Here is a 22357-nt window from a genome sequence, read left to right as displayed (position 1 = left end):
TTTAACATAATGCAAAAAACATTCATTTTCGCTACGGTTTCGCTACGGTACTCAACGTTCCCTAGGAAACTTCTCCTAGTCTTGTCGACAAGTTGAAAATGGAACAAAATAGAGATACTGCTCTTAAAATTATATGCGATAGCTCATTGGATCCGGAATGACGTCTAGAAAAATGTGCTAAAAGCGTGTATTAGCACATAAAAAATTGCAAAAGTTATAGACAATTAAAGATGAAAAAAAAATGGCATTTAGTTTTTTGCCAATATTTAAAAACCTATTAATATTTAAGGAAAAATGTTTTTTTTCTCTAAATCATCACATAATCGTTTTTTTATTAATACAAGATATTTATTGATTTGCAAAAAAAAAATTCCCGCCATTTTTTGATAAATTTTTTTTAAACAAATTGATTAAATCAATATTTAAAAAAAAAAAATTAACACAACTTTATTACATTAACAATTTTATGATTTTTAAAAAAAAATTTTTTCCTTAATAACAATTTTTAATTGTTTCCTCCTCCTCCTTGAAATTTCCTCCTCTTTCAGAATCTTTATTTGAAATTTCTTAAATATTAATAGGTTATTAAATATTGGCAAAAAACTAAATGCCATTTTTTTTTCATCTTTAATTGTCTATAACTTTTGCAATTTTTTATGTGCTAATACACGCTTTTAGCACATTTTTCTAGACGTCATTCCGGATCCAATGAGCTATCGCACATAATTTTAAGAGCAGTATCTCTATTTTGTTCCATTTTCAACTTGTCGACTAGACTATCCGATGTTATTTATAGACAACGTATGGGTGACGTCACCTAAAGCTACATTACGGCCGTTAGATAACGGCACCGCTTTTCTAGGAAACCTAAGGTTTAGCCTACCTTTTTAGTAGCTACATACCATAATATGGAAGATTTTGCTATGCTACCCCATAGAGACTGTTCACTTTTCAGGGATAATAACTGGTTTTTAGATTTTTCTGTACCACTATTCCGTTTGTAACCTTCCTCAATCCTCAGAGTTCAAGGAATATACATAAAAAAATTACCCAAAAGCTAGCCAGGTCCAGCAGAGTTTTGCGCTTAGCAACATATTTTGCGATTCATTTGTTTATATCGATACTCCTACTACACCTTTTATTTTCATCAATAAAATAGCCAAAACTTAATTTTATTAGCTCTTATTAATCTCACAGACATTCCTACATAACACATATATTTTATGAAACATACCTTTGGGGCCAGTGAACGTCTGAACACACAGATGAACTTCAATTAAACTAATTAGTCTATTTGGTGTAAATGATATTTATTTACTAAAACTATTCCTCTGCTAGTTGTACTCAGACAAATTATCATAATTTTAATGAATTACAATTTTTTCTTCATAAATTTAGTGTGAATTTAGAAGTCTAATATTTAAATATTTTGTTCCATTAATTGTTAATCGATGTCCTTATTATAACGCGTCCTAAAAAAAACTGATTTAAAATTATCAGAATGTTCTATGTATGAGTAAGGACATTTTTAATATTACTTTATGTGTCTGAAACGAGATATGAATTGGTTATATGGCTTAGTTAGCGATTCGTGTCCCGGTAACTATATCTAGACTTTTTAAATATACGTAGGTTAAGAAAATTGTTAATACTGTATATTTGACTGTTATGATTTCTAATTAAAACTTTGACTTATAAATATGATCATTATTCATATTGTTAACACAATCTACACTTATGGACTTCGTTAAATAATGCTAATTTAACCTTTATTGCCAGTTCCCTAATCAAGGGCGGACGAGATTATACGAGTAGACTAGAGATCCAGGATTCGATTATTGGGGGAAACACTATATAACCTGATACTAAATCAAAGTAAAGAAATATCTTAAATACGCTTATTTATGCTATTAAATATTCAATACAGTATTCATCAATATTTAGTACTAGTATTCTCTCTTTAATCTTATCGCATTGGCTTTTTAACTATTTTTTATTGAATAGCCAGTCTGTAAGTTTTGGGGCTTAACAATCGTATTAGACATATCTTCTAAATGATTTGCTTTTAATAAGATTCTAAAATTCATAGTCAGCGCTGAGTATGAGTTTCGTATGACAAAAACGTACTGCCCTGCGATTCTGTAACTCACTTTTCGAACTCACACAGCGGTTTTCGCATCGGCGGTCCCTCTCAAATCAGTCGTGAAGCAGTCATTTTATGATTTGGCATTCTGAAAAGGTGGGAGCTTGTAGTTTATTGTTTATCAGAGAAGTGTAATATGCGCTCTCTTGAATCTTATCCAAAGACCTCTTGTGAAGCTAGAAACGGTGGAACCACCTTTGGACTTTCGTATTTAATATTTATGCAAGTTGAGGATTTTGAAAACCGAATCCCGGAACAACACCAGTTCAACATTAAACTAGCTATCTAGTAAACATTACTCCCAATAATACAATTATTATATTATTTGTTTTCCTTAAACTTAATTTTAAATCATGACAAATCTAAAGCTTTGTAGAGGTCAGAGGAAGATCGGCATAATTGACGTAAATAAACTGATATGACATACGGGATGTGTATGTTATTAGGAATTTATCTACACTAATATTATAAAGAGGAAAACTTTGTTTGTTTGTTTGTTTGATTGTAATGAATAGGCTCATAAACTACTGGACCGATTTTAAAAATTCTTTCACCATTCGAAAGCTACAGTATCCACGAGTAATATAGGTTATATTTAATTTTGAACAAAAATAGGGTTCCGTAAGATATTAGGGTTTTTCGGACATAAGGTGTAAAAATTCAACCAAAAAAGTTACTTATTTTGCGTACCCTGCCTAAACTATTAAAGATAGAACCATAAAATGTTCTAAGTAATTGTAGATCTTATAAATATCTACAAAAAAGTCCGCAACACACTATACCTATCTATGTCGAGTGAGGCACAATAACCATTAGTAATAACGATATTAAAACGGATCAATTCATATATTAAACTAAAAGTTAATATAAGAGTGGAGCCCAAAATAAAATATCAAAGGGATGCATATTTAATACATAATTTAATTAATATTTTTCGTCGATTTCTTCTTCATACACACACATTCTTCTTCGATCTTTAACGGCTATAAGCCATTTTAAATTATGATGAAAATAAGTAATTGTGTTTTGATATGTGTATTTAATTTAACAAGCAAGTTTGTATCCATTTTAAATTATTGAATTTTAAGTTTATAATAAATAAATACAGCCATTATACAACGGCCTGTATGTAATTATTAAAGTAAACACATTGCAACAGGAAAACGCTTATTTTAAGTTTAAAAGGGAACACTTACAAAGACCAGACACTAGTATCACCACAGACAAGAAACATGTTGGCATACGTAATACTTGGCCTTCTCGCGACTGTGAGCGCAGCGCCTCACAAGAAAATAAACATAGACGATGATGATCAGACTCTTGAAAACTTCATAACAAACAAATTTAACCAAGTAGAAGCAGAGAGCCGCGCATATTGGCAGGAATATGAAAGGGAAATGAAAACTTTTGAGGAGAAAATGAAGGCACTGTCTCGCCATTTCCCGAATCCGATATTGGCAGAAGGATTTGATGGTGATAAATATGTTATAAAAGTATCTCTACATGGATTTAACGAGGATGATATTTCAGTACAAACGAAGAAGACAGCTGTAGTGATTGAAGCTCACCACTCAAATGGTAACTCGAAGAACAACTTCTTCAACGTAAGAACTCTGCCAAGCGAGGTAAAGTCTGGTTCCTGGACGTATGAAAATGACATTTTAACTGTGGAGTGTGACCTAGAATAAACCTATCCTACTTCTGTTATTCTTCTTAGGAAAATTTTATTTTAATATCGCTGTGATTAAATACAAATTGAACATAAAATATATATCTAAATGTATACTTCCTTGATTGTTTTGTTTGCGAATATAATAGAAAATTTGTTATTGAGTAAGAGTAGAAACTTTAAATTAAACATATGAATCCTAGTTCGTGGATGATTGTGCGGTTTTTTTTATGCATTCATTATTTTATATATAAGTATTTTATTGTATAATTTTATAGCTGAAAGATATTAAAGAATTATTAAATGTATCAAGTAAAACATTTGTATTTATTTCAAATACTTCCATTAAACTAGGTCGGCTGGAAACTTAATAAATCAATGTCATACAAAATATTTAATTGGCATTGTTTGAGGATAATTGCAAAATCTTCAGTTACTATGCCGTATCCATTGTCGTTGTCTATGACTGAATCACTACTTATAAAAAGATTTTTTTTCTAGAACAGGGGGCAAACGGGCAGGAGGCTAACCTGATGTTAAGTGATACCGCCATGGACACTTTCAACGCCAGAGGGCTCGCGAGTACGTTGCCCACCTTTTAAGAATTGGTACGCTCTTTTCTTGAAGGACTAAGTCTAACTTTAAGTCAAAATGATTCGGAAATACTTCAGTGGGCAGCTGGTTCCATATAGTAGTGGTGCGCGGCAAAACTGCCTTAAAAAACGCTTAGTTACGCACGTCCGAGGTGGAATTCCATAATCTGCCTCGACATTCGATGATGAAACTCAGCTGCAGGTCTGCTGAACACTCTCCATGGTCAATGGGGTAAAGATGCAGAGTGACCCCACATCTCTACGCAACGCCAAGGGACCAAGCCACTCGGAGAGGGATCGGTCGTCGACGATTCGAACCGCTTCTTTGAAAACGGTCAAGTGGAAGGAGCTGGTACTGAGGAGCTCCCGCCCAGATATGAGAACAGTTCTTCATGTCTCCCCCCACCGATGAAAAGGTTTACAAGGTAAGACATTATATAACATTTCTTTATCTTTATTGTCTAAACTTCACAACTCAATAGGTCTCTATGGAAACTCGAGTAAATCCCCATTTAGCATCGTGGTCTCCTCTTCTATTAGGTCTATTATCTTTACAATCAAAAAGGTTCAGACACACGCCGTACAATTTAATCAATCATTCTTTCACCATAAGTAAAGCCTAATTGTATACCTAGAAAGAAACAACCAGGGTTCAAGCGTTCCAACTCAAGGTTTTAGTAAATCACTAGAATAAGTGCTCTGAAATATACTAACTCTGTTTCTGTTAACTAAGTATTATTTACAAAACTTTCCTATAGACAGATTCGTATACGAATGACTACAGACTCTCGTAGTGGGCACAAGTTTCCCTCACTAATTGCTACCTTATTAAAAAACTTATATACGTGCTCCGAGTTACTAACAACGTGTACGATCTTCTATGAGTTTTGGCTTTTATGGATATCGTTTATGGAGTGTGTTCAGGAGATGACTAACAATTGAGGCAGAATACAAAATTCCACACGTAATAAACAAATTAGCTTAAAAAACTTTGTTTTTAATATTCCGGTGTTCAGGTTTTTTACAGAAATATTTCTCTCTTCACTCAAATAAAGCGATTTATCTAATAAGTGATGATTTAATTATCTAATATATTACAGAATGAATATCACGTGACATTCATGCCTTGATAAAGAAAGTAACTACGCTGATATAACCCGATAAGGAGCGAACAAATACCTAGCAGCTATCACGATATCGAGATTTGAAACTGTCTTATAAAAACACACGAAGGAAGAGTCCTTTAAGAGATTACGTAACTTAAGGAAAATATTCCAAGAAGCACCATAAATCCCTACTATTGGATGCTAAGAAAGGTCTTGGACAAAAGGACAAAACTTTCGAGCATAAGAACACCTCAATCAAGGTGCATGTATCTCCGACGTCCGTGTTTATAAGGCTGGCAGAACTGGCAGACGAAACTGTCCCGATGTAGATGAATAGGTGGCTAACATCATCTAGTCTCGGTATGTTGCTAGAGCACTAAACCAACAACTTTTTATCTATTTAGCTTTATATAAATAAATAGTTAATCCTGTGAGCCTTTATTCTGATGTATTCTTCTTATAATGTCGTCACAGTATAAGAAGTCAGAGTCTGCTTGCCAATAATTGTTACCGCTCATATTATCAACTACAAAACCAAAAAACAGAATAGGTAACATCTACTTACTCTTTGACACATAACTTAGGTTAAAGTGTTGTGCATTATAAAATATGGTGATATTTAACAGATGCAATAAAAACGCCAATGGCATTTGCGAAAGTTCAAACTAAGATTAAAACTAACTTACGAATTGTACTTAGGGTAGAACTATCCCTACCCTACGTACGTACTGCTCAAAAGGCAGGTATTGTAATACGGATGTGGGTAAGAAGAGTATTTTAACATATATATAATAATATTCGAAATTTTTGCTCGTTACAATAAATTAATTATTAAAATTATCATCCCATTTGCTTCTTAACATAAAAAAGGCACTTGGTTACAATCAAACTTAAATTAAAACCCTCAATATTATGAATCATGAGATATTAGATAATGCAAAAGATATGATAGCGAAATTGTCTTGACTGAGAATTTTACCGTATGAGATAAATGTCGTAGATGCTGGTGGCCTTTTTTACCAGGAAACGCCGACATTATCTCTTTACATAATTTTGGTCTGCCTGCTGAACTGCACTCTTAGCCTGCATAGAAAATATGACAAATGCCCTAGCCGCTAAATTTTACTCCGTAAGAAAATCGTATCTGAAACTGGCTCTGTCAGCCATATGTCAAGTGTCAAGTCAAAGACGAGTAAAAACATGACGTGAGACGTCGAATTGATGTGATTAGTGATAAGTGATAACCTTCTTCTTCGGTTATTGTAAATAGGTAAACAAAAATAATTAAGTTGGTAGTCATGTCATAAAATGAATGATTATATTATGGACTAATATCAAATTTAATACCACCCATAGTCGAACTAAATGTGATATGTAAAATATTTAACACGGTTTTTAAGATAAGATAACCACCTAGTATTGTGATTTGTGAACATCTTCAAGGCTACATTAACATTAATTATCGCAAATTTGTCAAGCAGTATTGGACTATAGGTAAATTGTAGGTAATAAAAATTCATATGTGATTCGGACTGTGTCTTGACAAGATGTCTTTAAAAACATTATTATTTAGGTAAGCTTTTTAATATTGTACATCAATGTTCGATATTTAAATGAATATTACTTTATAATCGCTCGGAATGCTCATACTAGCATCTGTTTGCTAACATCTGTTTTCTATCAATTATGCCTGTTTTTCATATTACGTTCCTTGTATTTATAATATTTAATTAAACTACGAAAACTATTTTTTGAAATAAGTAATTTTAAAACTTGAATTCATGTGTATTTTTACATGACTATATTTTGGAATTAATTATTGCAGGGGAAGTCTAAAAGGAAATAAATTTATTAATTTCACGCCGATTGTTATTCGAAATCAATATGAAAGGCAAAGGAACAATACAAGAAAGTTACTTGGAGCAACATCTGCTTTTATTTTTAGTTCTGTTGCAGTGGGATTAGCTAATGGTAAATACAAAACATATTTAAATAATTTAATAATAAAAAAATAATGACTGAAAAAACTGAGTGCATTAACAAAAAACATAACGAAATTCTCACAAGAAATAATTATTTATGTATTTAATATCTACTATCTTCACATAGTACACATATAAAAAACACTTATAAACTTTTCATGCTTCACTTAATAAACAGCTTTAAAAGTTACCTAAAAAGCTTCATTAGCAACAAGTAAATTAGGTTAAAATTACTTAATGAATCAATGTTTTGTATTTTATTTAATATAACTTTATAAAACAAGCTTGTCACAAATGTGTGTGTCTATAATGATAGAGGTAAATGTCAAATATAATGTATAGTTGTAGTATAAACATACTAAATAAAAATTGAGTCAGTGATAACTAATTAATAAACTCATAAAAGAAGCAGATGTTTCTTATAAGCGTAAATGATTATGTTACTCCTTAAAACTTGTAACAATATCAATAAAATCTAACTCTAACCAGTCCTCAAAGTCAGTATAGTACTGTAAATAACAATAATCCAACCCTATATAGGTTTCTTTGATCATTTCATAATCAAGTAAGGTGATTGGCCTATTGCTTGGCACGCCTAAGCATCTAGGCCAACACTGTTTTCAATTGTTTTTATACCTAGTAATATACCACTGTCACTTTAAAATGTATGAAATAAATTGATGAATTTTCAATTATATAATTAAAACTATAGTGGTCACATAAACTAATGCTTGATCTTAACATTTCAGAAAAAAACAAGAGTAAAGATGAAATTATTGAAGCTGGAGCAAAGAGACCTGATCTACCAACATACAGAGCTGAGGAAGTCAGCAAGCATGACAGCAAGTTAGTATCAGCATTTTTAACTGAGATATAAATAAATATAATTAAATGTCGCAAGTACAATTCACATGCTAAGTATGTGATCAGCCAATCTTGCCAAAATATGCAAACAATTCAATTTTTTAAGTAAAACTTCTTTAGGCATATGAGGGTAAAATTTAGGGTAAAACTTTTTGTCGAAGAAAAGGGAGACAGCAATTAAGACAGATTGAGAGATAGTGAGAAGGGTACATTCCTTATAGAAATTCTATTTTTACAATTAAAATTTCGTAAAGACAATTTATGAAATATTAGTATGTAATTTATATGTTTTGCAAAATAATTATTGAAATCTCAAATGACGAATTGTAAATTAAAATGCCACGTGTTTTTACTATCGAAAAAATAAATTTAAATAATTTATTATTTGTATTAATTTGCGACACTTTTAATATTTTAATGACAATTAAATTTCTAACATATCTTCTTTTTTCCCTCCCTCTAAGTCTCGGATATCTAAAGTTAAAGATTTGTATAAATATGAACAAGACTTAAAATTAGTTTGCCAAAGAAGTTTCACTTCTAACATGTGTACTTTGTATGCACACACTTTTTTTAAATTAATTTATAACTTTGGCCTATTGGCTATGGCCTATAGACTATGCAAGTTGCAATAGTACAGAAACAATTTTGATGTCCATATTCTAATTTGTATCTCAAGTCAGGATCTTTATACTTGACGCTGGCTAATGCACAAACCGTGCCAGAGCCATAAAGGGAAAAAAAAGTCAGGATCTCGTCTTGAGCGCTGTCAAATATGTCAAACTTCATAAAAAAAGTTTTTTGTCTTTTGGAACTAGACTTATGTTATGTTTGATTGACGTTTTTGTATACATTAGTGAATGATAAATAAATAAAAATATTTATCGATTTTAGGTATTTATCTTAGATTAATAAATGTAAAAACTACTGCAATTTCTTCTAAAAATTGCAATTATCATACAAACACTTTAAAATCTTATCTCTGAATAAATAGCAATAACCTTCATTTATTACGAAAAATATTTTTATCAGTATTTATTGTGCCTGATCTTCCACTTAAGATGATTCTGTTGGATAAAGTGTTATCGATACTCGCATTGATTCTTTTGACAGATGTCAAATTATTAGCGGTCAAGGTGGGAAGGGAAGAGAAGGTTGTAGTTATCAGATAAAAAAATCTCTATTTTGATAAAAATTCATGGCCTATTAAGTAATACAACACAAATTACAGTAGCTATAATTCAATAATTTTCCCTTTCCACTAGGTATGTATATGGGTACATGTTAAAGGGTGATATTACAGTACCATGTACACCTTTAAATAACGAGCTATCAAACAGAAAACATATGTAAATTTAAACCTCTAAGTTAAAGTTAAAACCTAAAGTTACCTATTAATGGATATGTTAACATAACTATACCCAGAAGTTCTGGATGCTATTTCTGATGATACAGTGTCAATGTCATGGTTTTAGGAATTCACAAAATACATTAATTTGTATTTATTCCCTAAAGTAATTAATTGAAGAATATAGAACAGAATATAGCTCTTGGCTTACAGATAAGATACGATATCTGTATCTGATAAAAATTTTGACATATTGTATCTATTACGAATGATATTGCGGGTGTTGCTACACAATATATGCACTTTATTATCTGTGATATAATAGTGTTGTTCAATGATCAGATGTCCGAAACACGGCGCGCGCTATATTTCTTTTGCGCATTTAACACTTGCTCCTATGTAGGTATCGCGAGGAAACCGTAAAAATCGTCGGCGTGGAAGGCACTAAAGGCTGATCCAAACTTGTTTATAGAAATTATCAAAAAATGCAAAGGCCCATATAAGGTTGTAGCGCCACCGGATTGTTCTTTGATCGCATAATACCTACACATCATTAAAAATCGCTTATCATTTATTTTTATTTTGTTGCTAAATACCAATGTTATCTATAAGATAAAGGTACAATCGAATATTATTTAAAAAAAGATTTGGTATGTATATATAAATAGCTTAGAGTACTTCTGTGAAAAAAAATTTTTTCACACTGTATTACTACTACTACTAAATATTTTCACTCTATTTACTTTATGAACATGATTTACTGTACCAGTCGTCGCTTCGACATACATTAATAGAAATGTAATAATATAAAAAAATTTGCATTAAAATCTGAGTTGCCATGCTAGAGCCAGTGGTTACAAGAAAATGTTATAAATAGATTCTTATTTGTAATAATAAATAAAAAATAAATAATAAATCTATTTATTTTATTTGTTACATACTGTATATATCTGTAATATATGCAGTATGTAACAAATAAAATTAAAGATGTCGCATTTTGGTAAATGAAAATGTTATGTTTAAATATAATATAATCTTATATACTTACTTATATTATTGGTGTACTATAAAGGCTCCAAAATTTACCGCAATATATTGATTTTATTATTATCAGATCAAGTTTCTGGGTCATCTACAAGAATGGGGTGTACGACGTGACGTCGTTCCTGCCGTCTCACCCAGGAGGTGAACAGATTTTGAACGCAGGCGGATTCAGCATTGAACCATTCTGGAATGTGTATGGAATGCATAAAACCGCAGAGATATATACATTGTTGGAATCGTACAGGATTGGTAAGAGAAATATATTTTAGACGCAGTATTATGATGGAATAGCTGGAAACAATTCGTCTTGTTTTAAACTTTACGAACTGTACGAACAAATCCAAAAAAAATTAAAAGTTAAATTGTATTTTTGAAGTTATACTTCTTTAGGCGCGTTATGAAAATTTGATGAGAGTGAAATTTTACGATCCGCGCGCACCTGTGATACAAAATTATCAGTGTGATTATAGCGTGCGCGAGCGAGATGGGAATAAGACAATCTACAAGTAGCTATGCCAAGAATTTTGAATGACCATGACATCTGACAATGACATTTACCTTTTAAACAAATAAAGGAGTTTTAATTATTTAATTAACAATCAAATAATTGTAATCTTGTACTAAACTATAAAAATCTACAAATATATATTTTAATGATGACAAGATGAATAGCTGGCAAGATGTTTACATTTTTACCTACCCTTAAGGTAGGTAAAACAAATTGACCTCTCTGGCTTAAATATATATGTTTTTTTACCATTTACTAATCAATTGTATACTTAAAAAGGTAACAGCCAACAAACAAAGAATCGTGTATAATTTGATATTTATTTTAGGAAACCTTCACGATGAAGATGTAATGGACCACAGTGATCACGAATTGTGGGTGAAAGAGCCGTATAGAGACAAGCGATTGATTGTGAAGACTGCGAAACCTTTCAATGCTGAAATACCACCTAAGGAGCAGGTCGAACATTTTGACACTCCTAAGTGAGTATAAATAGCTCTATGGCCTTCGGTAACCTTTTTTTTTTTTATATTATGTTCGGTAACCTTTGTAGCTAACTCAAGGACTGTAGTGAAACCAACAATTGCAGAGTCTACTATAGACAAATTTTTTGGTCAAAACGTGTTACGTCATTATAGTTAGAGTGTGTCTTGTTACTTATTGTCGCTATAGAATGATAACCTCGTATGTCCAGAGAACCAAACATTACAGGAAACTAAAAAAAAATAATTTCGTCAATGTTTGTTAAAATATTACCTATGTGTTTTTGTCCATAGTTTTAGATGAAAGGACTTATTTATTAATAACATAAATCCTTACTTCATTATTATACCAGTTAAATGACATAAGAGTCTTAAAAAGTAAGTATTTTTTGACTTACGAGGTTATCATTCTACAGTGACGTGATATAGAATTAAAAATATATAATTTTGTGATTTCGGTTAAGGAAAACATCGTGAGGAAACCGGCTCGCCTTAAACCACAAAAACGCTACATCGCCATCCATCAGAGGCACAGAATACTGTTCAACTTGCCTATTAGAAAAAGTAAATGTTCACAGATACAGAAATCTGACCCCAGACCTAAAAAGTTTTTTTGTGAATAATTACCACACCTACAAGAGTCTAGCTTAGGTCCAGAAAGTACGTCACACGTTAATGGGGAGGGAGGGTATCACCGAAGTGTGACATCGTGTGACAAGGGGCATGGGGGGGTCAATACTTTTGTGACGTCACATGTTAAAATTTTAAATACTAAAACCATTGATAAACAAAAAACAAAAGATGCACAGTCTCGAATAAAAGTAACGCTCAAAAGTGTCCCGAAACACTATTTCTGTCTGTTTCTATAAGTTACAAGCATATATTATTGCAAAATCAACCTTACGCGAATTGTTTAAAGTTGTTATTACAACGATTATTTTTAAATACATACATGAATTTAAAAAATGTGTGACGTCACATCAAGAGGGGGGGGGTTATAAAAATGTGACAACCTGTGACAAGGACGGGGGGAGGGGTTCAAAAGTCCTAAAATTCGTGTGACGTACTTTATGGATGGCCTCTTATCTATGGGCCAAAAAAAGGAAACTTATTGCTTATCTATGGGTAATATTGTCCCTATAAATCAGGATAAAATGTCTTAAACAAAATGACTATGTTCCAGTGAATTGTTCTACGTCCGTCAACACATGCCGGTGCCAGAATTGGATGAAAAAACACATTCATTCAAAATATACGTCAAAGGGGTCAATAAGCAGTTCGAGTTCAGTTTATCAGAGCTGGACCGCTTCCCACGAGTTTCTATTCGGGCTGCGCTCATGTGCGCTGGAAATAGACGAAGCGAGATGAATAAGGTATGTTTAGTATGTTTTTAAAAAAAAATTATTTATGAGAGTTTTTTTTTTAAGACAATTCACACCAATTGACCTAGTCCCATGCTAAGCTGGTGAAGCTTGTGTTATGGGTACTAGGCAACGGATATACATACATATCATAGATAGATAGACATATAAATACATATTTAAATACCCAAGACGTAAGCACAACACCAAATGCTCATCACATCGATGTTCATCTCAACCGGGGATCGAACCCGGGACCCATGGATTCGCAGTCAGGGGTACTAACCACTAGACCAATGAGTCGTCAAAGTTCTTTGATTAAACATTTTGGCGTTTTACACTATGTATCCGGATATCCGGATTTGAAGACTAGCCAAGAAACTCGTTGTCCATTTAGGCATTTATTTACCTATATGCTAAAAACAAATACTGTTTTCGAGGAACTTTAGACGCAGTAGACTAGAAAAAAAATAACTCTCTTTACCTACCCGACAATTACATTTTAAAATAAAGGTAGATTTAATCGTGTTTATGACTAATACAAAAAACATGCCAGTCATTATCTTGATAAAATTCCTTTGTAAATGGAATTAAAGTAATTATTTATTGATTTTGCAATTCATTGTTTCAATTTTATCAAATTGCTTTCTTAATAAATATACTAGATAATAAAGATACGCATTCATAGATAATCATTTTTAAAGTGGTATTACATTTTAAGAATAGTTTTCTTAACCTTGAGGCCATTAACCCACACCCATAGTTTTTGCTGTCCATACTCCATATCTCTATTTTCCCTTCATTTAACTTAAAAAGGGAGAATAATTTTTAAAATGGGTCAATTTCTGACTTAATTAGTTAAATGTGTTTGATGAATAAGTTTTCATTAAAATTTAAAAATTAATCACATGACAAAAGACTAAAATTTGTCAATTCATTCAATTTCATTAAAAGTAAAGAATTTTCAAAGTCGGTTCAGTAGATCCAGAATTTACAGACCTTGGAGATTATTGACCCCCCCCATGTTACTCGCCGTAACGTTTTTCAGTACCCAAGTACAGTACTGTACCCAAGTATAGTATAACGTTTCGTGACCATCTAGTGACTCTTTAGTTACTATTATGTGGTGTAAGTCGAAAAAAATATTAACAATAACGCGTAATTTAATCCCCGCCCCGCATCGTAACGTTTTCAAAAGGAATCCCCCCCCCCCCAAATACGTTACGTAATACTTGAACGCTCCCTGAAGGCAGCGCGAAATTATGTCGATGACGACTTCTTGTAAGACATTCTATGTAAAGGGATAAATTGGAGTTGAATCTGCTATAAATAGCAAAAACTAAGTTTGGCATTATCTATCCTTCATAGATAAATGATATACGATAAGACTAGGTCAAGCTAAATATAACGTTGTTATGATAGATATATAGATATGCCTTTATCAGTTGAAATGCATTAACATAAGGATTACTTACAAAATTATCGTTTATTGGGGTGTCAAAGAGAATAATCGAATGTTATGTAGATTTTGACGTCTTTTGCACGTTTGCACCTCTCCCTTCCTCCTCTCTTGTCTGTGAAACTCAAATTTTTATAAACCTACTGTAATCCTTATGGATTAAAACTTCTGTTTGTTAATTTAATCTTCTTCAGAGTGACATAAGAGTGAAGAATGAGATTAAACGTGAGATTATAAATACTCGATTTAATATTTTGTATTATTTTTTAGCGCCATCTAGAATCAGTTGTTATTCGAGTTTGTTTGAATTAACAAACAATATGGTGGCGCGGGGTATATTCCGTTCAACCAATCAGCGCGCGATCCGTTTCACAATTTGACGGTTTCACATACGACGGTTAAGGTTCACAATCTTTTGACAGTTCACAATCTCGCGAGATAGATTACAATCTAACGGTGTGTGCAATTTTTCGGTGACATATATAATGAATACTAGGAGGAGGTCTTCTGTTTGAAAACATGTTTTCAGTTCTATGAAAGGGATTTTTATGAACATTTGTTCTTGCAATTATGCATGGTTCCAAATTTAACACTTATTGCTTGTGAAACTATGTATAATACTTTGCCAAAAAGATAAGAATATTTTTGTATTATTTGGGAACGGGTTGCACCAGATCTTGAAAGTATTATAATTATCGTAATAAACTTATAGGGCAAGTTTCTTGGTTTTTTTTTAATTAGACGTCGCTTTCTTAAATTGTTTAGCCCATACTATACATACAAACTGCAATGTTCAGGATAAATTGTTCAATTGCTGATAGGTACTTTATAGTAGTTTCGTGACTACCGCGTACTATCATGTTAGTTTTTTTACGTACCTTTACCATCATATGTTTGCAAGGGTTTTAATTGTAAAGATGTTTCATTGATTATATTATTTAAAGCAGGTTAAGCCTGTAAAGGGGCTAAATTGGGCTGGTGGTGCCATTAGTAACGCTGTGTGGACTGGTGTACGTCTCCGGGATGTGTTAATACATTGCGGCGTTGACTTAGAAGATACGGAGGGGAAACATGTTATTGTAAGTAATAGTTTGATTCAAAAACTTAGCCATCACATTAAATATATAGTTTTATCTGTTAAACACAACGCTTTTATAGAAATTACTTGTCAGTGAAAAAAAATGTTGGAAATTCAAGATATTTCGCTCGCCTGTTAAAAATTGTATAGCAATACACTATGTATTAGTCCGTCGCGGCAGCTCGGCAATAACGTAAAATATTAACTCTAAATAAAAGACTAAATAAAAATGCATTTTAAAATCCTATCCTAAAAAAAATCTATCATATTTTTCTTTTGAAAACTACACATTTTATTTAACTGCAAGAAAGACCGTAACATGTTCACAATTTCTTAATTTAGTAAATAAATAACTCAGAGATAATGAAGTATTCTAATGGTGGTTTTGTCTTTAATTAACATAACCTTTACACATTTAAAGAAAACACTTTTTAACCGGATTAAAGTTATGTATTATTATAAATTTACAATTATTTTAATAGATAAGACGGCCTAAAATTGTCAAACACCTGGGATCCAATAATATCCAAATTAAAATCTCAAAATAAACAATCCGCGAAAATAGAGAACACCGTGAGCTATTTCTGCCAAAACCTTCAAATCTTTTAGTCGATACCAACTCCGGGGAAACAAATACAGATAATACAACTTTTTCTACAGCTGCGATACTTTTTTGACATTCAACACCTTTTGTCTTCAGTGACCGTGACCAGGCACGCGAAACGTCGGTTAAATTTAAAATTATGTAAAATAATTGTAAATTTATACATAACTTAAATCCGGTTAAAAAGTGTTTTCTTTAAATTCTAATAGCGATTGAATTTTTTTTAATTAGTAGTTGGTTGGAGCAGTTTTTGATATTATTGGATACAAATATATCTCATATAGATTGATTTATTTAATACTAAAACGATATTTTGCAGAAAGAAACGTTTTTTACTCTAGTTAAACAAAAGAAACACACTGCTGACCAATTTGTATCAATTGAACAATTGATAAAAAAAATCAACCAGTATATTAATTAGTTTACAGGCGCAGATATGGATGCTACAGGCATGAACTTCAGTACGTCGATACCGCTCCACCAGGCGGTGGATCCTCGCGCAGACATATTAATAGCCACGCATATGAATGGAGTGCCATTACCGCCTGACCACGGTTATCCCTTGAGAGCAATAGTTCCCGGTGCGCCGGCCGTACGTAGCGTGAAATGGCTTGGTAGGTTTTTGAACGAATTTTTCGTCGAAAAACTGTCGTCGTTACTACTACTATTGTAAAGTTTAAAAAAAAATTATACTTAGTAACAAAAAATATTTGAATAAAACACTATTTTGACCGGATTGAAGTTATGTATTATTATAAATTTACAACTATTTAACATAAAAAAATATACTAAACATTCAGATATATAACATTTGATATTTAGGTATCAGATTTTCATAGATAATCTTACAATTTATTATTTTCTCTTAATAGAACACAATTTTTTTAAATAGTTTATAACATAAAAAAATAATAATAAAGTGTACAATTGTACATATAATGGGGTTTTAAAGGAATGCTGATGGAATAAAATCCATGTAATGTTTTCGACTACCCTCGACTGATACCATTTTTGTTTTCTAGTCTTGTGCTAGAATTTTTGGTAAGATTTTAGTATGTTAGTAGTTTTGCATTGGTTTGTACTGTAGGTATGTATATAATGGTATATGGGATATATTAGAAGTGTTTTCATACTTCTGCTAAAAATCTTTAAACCTAACATTTTAAGTAACTTTTGAAATAAGACTAATGCCAAATATTCTGTATATCTGTTAGTATGAAATTATGAATGAAAACAATATTTCTCCAGAATCGATAACCATCTCCCGCGACGAAAGCCCTTCCCATTGGCACCAGAAAGACTACAGAGGTTTCAATCCAAGCAAGACCTGGGAAACGGCAGACTTCAGCACGGCTCCACCTGTTTATAGTCTGCCTGTTACCTCAGCTCTATGTGACCCTGTAGATGGCGACACTGTCAATGTCAAAGGGGGCTGTGTTACCCTTAAAGGTAAGAAATTTTTTCTGGTTGTCACTGGTAAGATTCCATCGGTATATTTGTCTTAAATGAAGTGTTTTGTAGTTGCATATCTTACCAAATATACCCTCTAAAGGACATGCTTTGAATTTAAAGTGATATTATGTATGGAAAGAGAACCGTGTTGCCGTTATTCGAAATAATCTAATTATTTGCTACGGGTTATTATCAGGGAGCGTTCAAGTATTACGTCACGCAATTTTTGGAGATTATTGACACACACTCCCCCCTTCCCCCGTGTAACGCGCCGTAACGTTATTCTGTACCCGAGTACAGTACTGTACCCAAGTATAGTAAAACGTTTCGTGACCACCTAGTGACTCTTTATACGTAAAAGTTACTATTATGTGGTGTGGTTAAGTCGAAAATAATATTAACAATAACGCGTAATTCAATCTCCGCCCCGCATCGTAAATGCGAATGTGTACAAGCACCATTATATTTCACCGACGCGAACTTTTCCATCACAATATGTTAACATTTCAGAGTTATCATGTTTAACAGAATTCAGAATTGATAGGGATTCTAGAATGATGTATTATGATATACTACCTTCGTAAGTAAACGATATGAGATAAGTTCACTTCTACAAACTTTTCTAAATTTATACATATTCTGTATTATTCTGTGTTTTATTATTAGCCCGTTTACTTCGCCTTGTACTACAAATTCTTTCTTGCCTTTTCATTTGCATTGCTTCCTATTTCATCTAAATTATTTTGTTTCAGTAAAAAAACAAAAGTAGTAAAAATAAGATGTAAATTTTCAGCTTACTTTAGTAGTTGAATCCATCTGGTCAGTAACTACTCGACACCATGTTTACATGCTGAATTATACATATATAAATATTTAATATAACAAATTGCTTTATAACGAACAATAACTTGTTGACTTTTAAATAAAAGAAAAAGAAGTTCCGTTTGATCATATATTTTAAGGTATAAATCGTTTATTTTGCAGGCTTTGCAGCTATTCTTTTTACATACAATTACGCTTATACGATTCTAATATAGTTATTAATAGTTTCGTCTCATTCCCGATTCCATCCAAATTATCTTTTCCATTTTTATTGAAAATCCGCTTGGATTGATATTGTCTCCTGTCTGAAAAAAATTGCAATCTTTGTAAAACTAAAGTACAAATTTACTGATGTTTAAATAGTTTAACTATAATTAAAAATCAATTCCACATTTTTTCTTAAGAATATTAGTCGTACTGTCAGAATTCTAATCTATAACAATAATTATGAATTCCATACCGTCATGCGACCTAGAAACATATTTATTAAGCAAATAATTTATCAAACATCTTTTACTAACGTCTTTAATTAAAATGTAACCTATTCTTCCGATATTCTTTTTAGGTTATGCGTATTCCGGAGGTGGAGCAAAAATCTTAAGAGTAGATGTCAGTATGGATCAAGGTCAAAGTTGGATAGAAGCGGAATTAAAAAGCGATCCGGCACCACCGCGCCAACATTATTCCTGGACTCTCTGGAGGTTAAACGTTCCCGTGAAACGTGGAGACACTAAGGTGAGCGATAACGTTGTATACATATAATTAAGATTGGAGAGATAATTCCTCCTCCATATAGCACTCAAAAGAAATGTCTTCAATTAGTGCATCCTGTCTATCTTTATAGAGCTGAAACAACATTCACACAACACGTGCAATGCTTGGCATCTCCCTTCGCGATCGCGTACGAAATAGTCTAGTCGACAAGTTGAAAATGGTACAAAATAGAGATACTGCTCTTAAAATTATGTGCGATAGCTCATTGGATCCGGAATGAGGACCAAACGATGCGCTTGCTCAGTTTCCAGCCACTCAATACAATAAATTAACGTGACAACGTTCTTCTACTATTCGAGTCTTAGTGAATTTATAATATTAAGATTCAATATAAGGTTATAATTTTTTTTCCTGATCAATATAGTTAAGATTTCTGACAATTATGTGTATCTAATTTAAAAAAGCGTTTATATCTTTCATAAATATAATTACATGTGTCCGGGTTTATGGACCTCGTTTGATGACGTTGATTTGACGTATTAAACAATTTTAAAGATAATAAAAACGCGGTAAACATTGACCGGTCCCCGAGGTCACATCTATTTATCAATTTAAATAGTTTAAAATGTGTGATTAGGTGTAATGTAGTATTCAGTAATAAATTTCTTTAATCAACTTTATTGTTTAAATTTGTGCTTATACCATTTTATTACTTTAAATATATATACAAGTTTAGAATCTAGGGGTCGATTATTGGACCAAATTGCTGATTAGAAAAACACTTACTATTTTATTAATGTTTGTTTTAGATGGAAGTATGGGTGAAAGCAACAGATAGCAACTTTAATACTCAGCCAGAGAAATTCGACGATATTTGGAACATACGCGGCATTCTTGGAAACGCCTATCACAAAGTTAAATTTAATGTTAAACATAATTAAACCCCTTAGCAAAAAGTAGTTAAAAAATAATTAAAAAATTGAATCTTTTATCCTAAGAAAAGATTATGAAACAAGAAATTAAAGGCCAGCTGTGATCTATATTACAGATCTAATACAGATCAATCAACATATCAATCATAATTGCTAAAAATCGCAATTTTTCATTTCAGTCATTCTGACCAAAAAAATTGAAGAAACTCGGCCATTATTCAACTGTTCTTAATTGTGTAAAAATATGAGAATTTGAAGATTTAACTATGAAATTATTACTCATAATACTCAAATAGCTATAAGCTTCAAAATAAAAAACTATTTACAATTTAGATTTTAAAAATAAGTAATGTATTTATAGTCTTGTTCTTACCTCTATAGAGTTGTAGACCATCTTTTATTTTGTTTTAATTAAACCACTACAAACATTTGTGATATAAAATCTCGATATAATCGAACTTAATTATTGTATTAAAAACTTAGTTTAACATTTCTTTTTTTATTTTTACCCACCCTCAAGCATATGTAAAAAAATGCTACCATATGTTCAAAAATGTATAGAATTTATCATTAATTAATAATAGCACATATCCATTCAAACCAGTTATGTGACCTTTAATCTTTAAACATTAAATACTTGCGAATACCATTATCATTTATATCTTTCTTTATACAACACATCATAATTACAATTTTACATAACATTTTACGTATGATTGTCTAAATAAATAATTACAGATCCTGTTTGCAAAGTTTGACATCAATTTGCATGAATAATAATAGCTCTGTAGTAATGTAATCTATATTGACTCAGATAATTTAAGACCTTGTAGAGATCAAACCACTCTCAATTACATCATGTTTGTGTTGAGGCAAGTACAAAGTGCAAATTCCACTGTTAAAGTATTTTTTAAAAATATAACCAAACGATGTACACATAATTTTATTCAGTTAGAAGTGGATGGAGAAAACTTGAAATTCCCTCATATTTGGTTAAGAGATAATTGCCAATGTAATCAGTGTTTCCATTCAACTGCCAAAAGTAGAATTATCGACTATTCCAATTTAAAAATAGATGTGAAACCAAAAAGCATTAATAAGGATGAGAACTCTTTGCATGTCACATGGGATGATGGCCATACCTCCCAGTTTAGGATAGAATGGTTGAAATTCCGCAGTTTTACTCAAGAGAACCAATCAAAATACTATGAGTCAATATATAAACCAAGAAGAAAAAGGTGGAATGGTTCTGAATTCTTCCAAGTATGTAGTAAGCATAACTATAATGAAATATTACAATCCGACAAAGCATTGTTTCAATGGCTTCATAATATATCTGTCTACGGTATAGCACTGATTCAGAATTCACCAAATAAGGAGGATGCATTGGACGAGATTATTTCAAGAATTGGTTTTTCAAAAGAGACTCACTATGGGGAAAAATTTACTGTGCAAAATGTACAAAATACTAGCAATGTTGCATATCTCTCCAATAAGCTACAACTGCATACAGATTTACCTTATTATGAATATTGCCCAGGAGTTAACATGTTACATTGTTTGGTGCAAACTAAAAGTCAAGGCGGAGAGAACCTTTTATCAGATGCTCATTATACAGCAATGTATATGAAAGATAACTATCCTGAACAGTATAAATTATTAACAGGCATTGAAGTTGAATGGAGTGACATTGGAACTGAAAATGAAAAACAGTTCTTCAAGTTATATCGTTCACCCATTATTGTGGTAGACTCCAATGAAGATATTATAAGAATTAACTTTTCAATCCCACAGAGAGGAAGTATTTTATCATGCCCAGTGGAGTCTGTGACACCATGGTATGAGGCACACAAATTATTTTTTGATCTTAACCACAAATTTGCAGCAAAATTTAAAACTCAGGAAGGTGATATTTTAGTTTTTGATAACATCAGATTACTTCATGGGAGGAATAAATATGAAGATAGAACAAACAATAGCCGGAAGCTCATTGGTGCATATGTAGACTGGGATGAAATATATTCAACTTGGAGATGTTTAAAAGTAAAGCTATATCCCCATAATGGCTATATTTAAATCTGTGCAAAAATTTAGATAGAACATAGGTATAATGTTTATAATGAAAAAGAATAAATGGTTCTAATTAATATTGATTATTTTTAATAAATAACAGTCTGTCAACAATAATTAGCTTAT

General features: G+C 31.8%; 3 protein-coding genes across 4 annotated transcripts; all 3 read left to right on the top strand.

Moving 5' to 3' along the window:
* Positions 1-3326: 3326 nt before the first annotated feature.
* Positions 3327-3841, top strand: LOC125059592. Its single transcript, XM_047664068.1, has one exon. It carries the CDS (start codon positions 3376-3378, stop codon positions 3829-3831), a length of 456 nt encoding a protein of 151 aa, XP_047520024.1. The 5' UTR covers positions 3327-3375; the 3' UTR covers positions 3832-3841.
* Positions 3842-6761: 2920 nt separating this feature from the next.
* LOC125059588 (sulfite oxidase) lies at positions 6762-20651 on the top strand. 2 transcript variants are annotated; one of them, XM_047664065.1, is made up of 11 exons: positions 6762-7084; positions 7337-7482; positions 8243-8339; positions 10820-10998; positions 11586-11739; positions 12923-13112; positions 15507-15638; positions 16663-16855; positions 17490-17690; positions 19081-19250; positions 20039-20651. In XM_047664065.1, the coding sequence occupies exons 1-11, from the start codon at positions 7059-7061 to the stop codon at positions 20168-20170; spliced, it is 1620 nt and encodes a 539-aa protein (XP_047520021.1). In that variant the 5' UTR covers positions 6762-7058; the 3' UTR covers positions 20171-20651. The 2 variants fall into 2 exon arrangements, with proteins under 2 accessions (XP_047520021.1, XP_047520020.1); XM_047664064.1 differs by having other exon boundaries at positions 15504-15638.
* A 197-nt stretch (positions 20652-20848) lies between these two features.
* LOC125059589 (gamma-butyrobetaine dioxygenase-like) lies at positions 20849-22310 on the top strand. Its single transcript, XM_047664066.1, has one exon. It carries the CDS (start codon positions 21020-21022, stop codon positions 22235-22237), a length of 1218 nt encoding a protein of 405 aa, XP_047520022.1. The 5' UTR covers positions 20849-21019; the 3' UTR covers positions 22238-22310.
* The last annotated feature ends 47 nt before the right edge of the window (positions 22311-22357 follow it).

The sequence above is a fragment of the Pieris napi genome, chromosome 20, assembly GCF_905475465.1.
Source record: "Pieris napi chromosome 20, ilPieNapi1.2, whole genome shotgun sequence".
Taxonomy (NCBI): domain Eukaryota; kingdom Metazoa; phylum Arthropoda; class Insecta; order Lepidoptera; family Pieridae; genus Pieris; species Pieris napi.
This window is presented reverse-complemented; position numbering and strand designations above follow the sequence as displayed.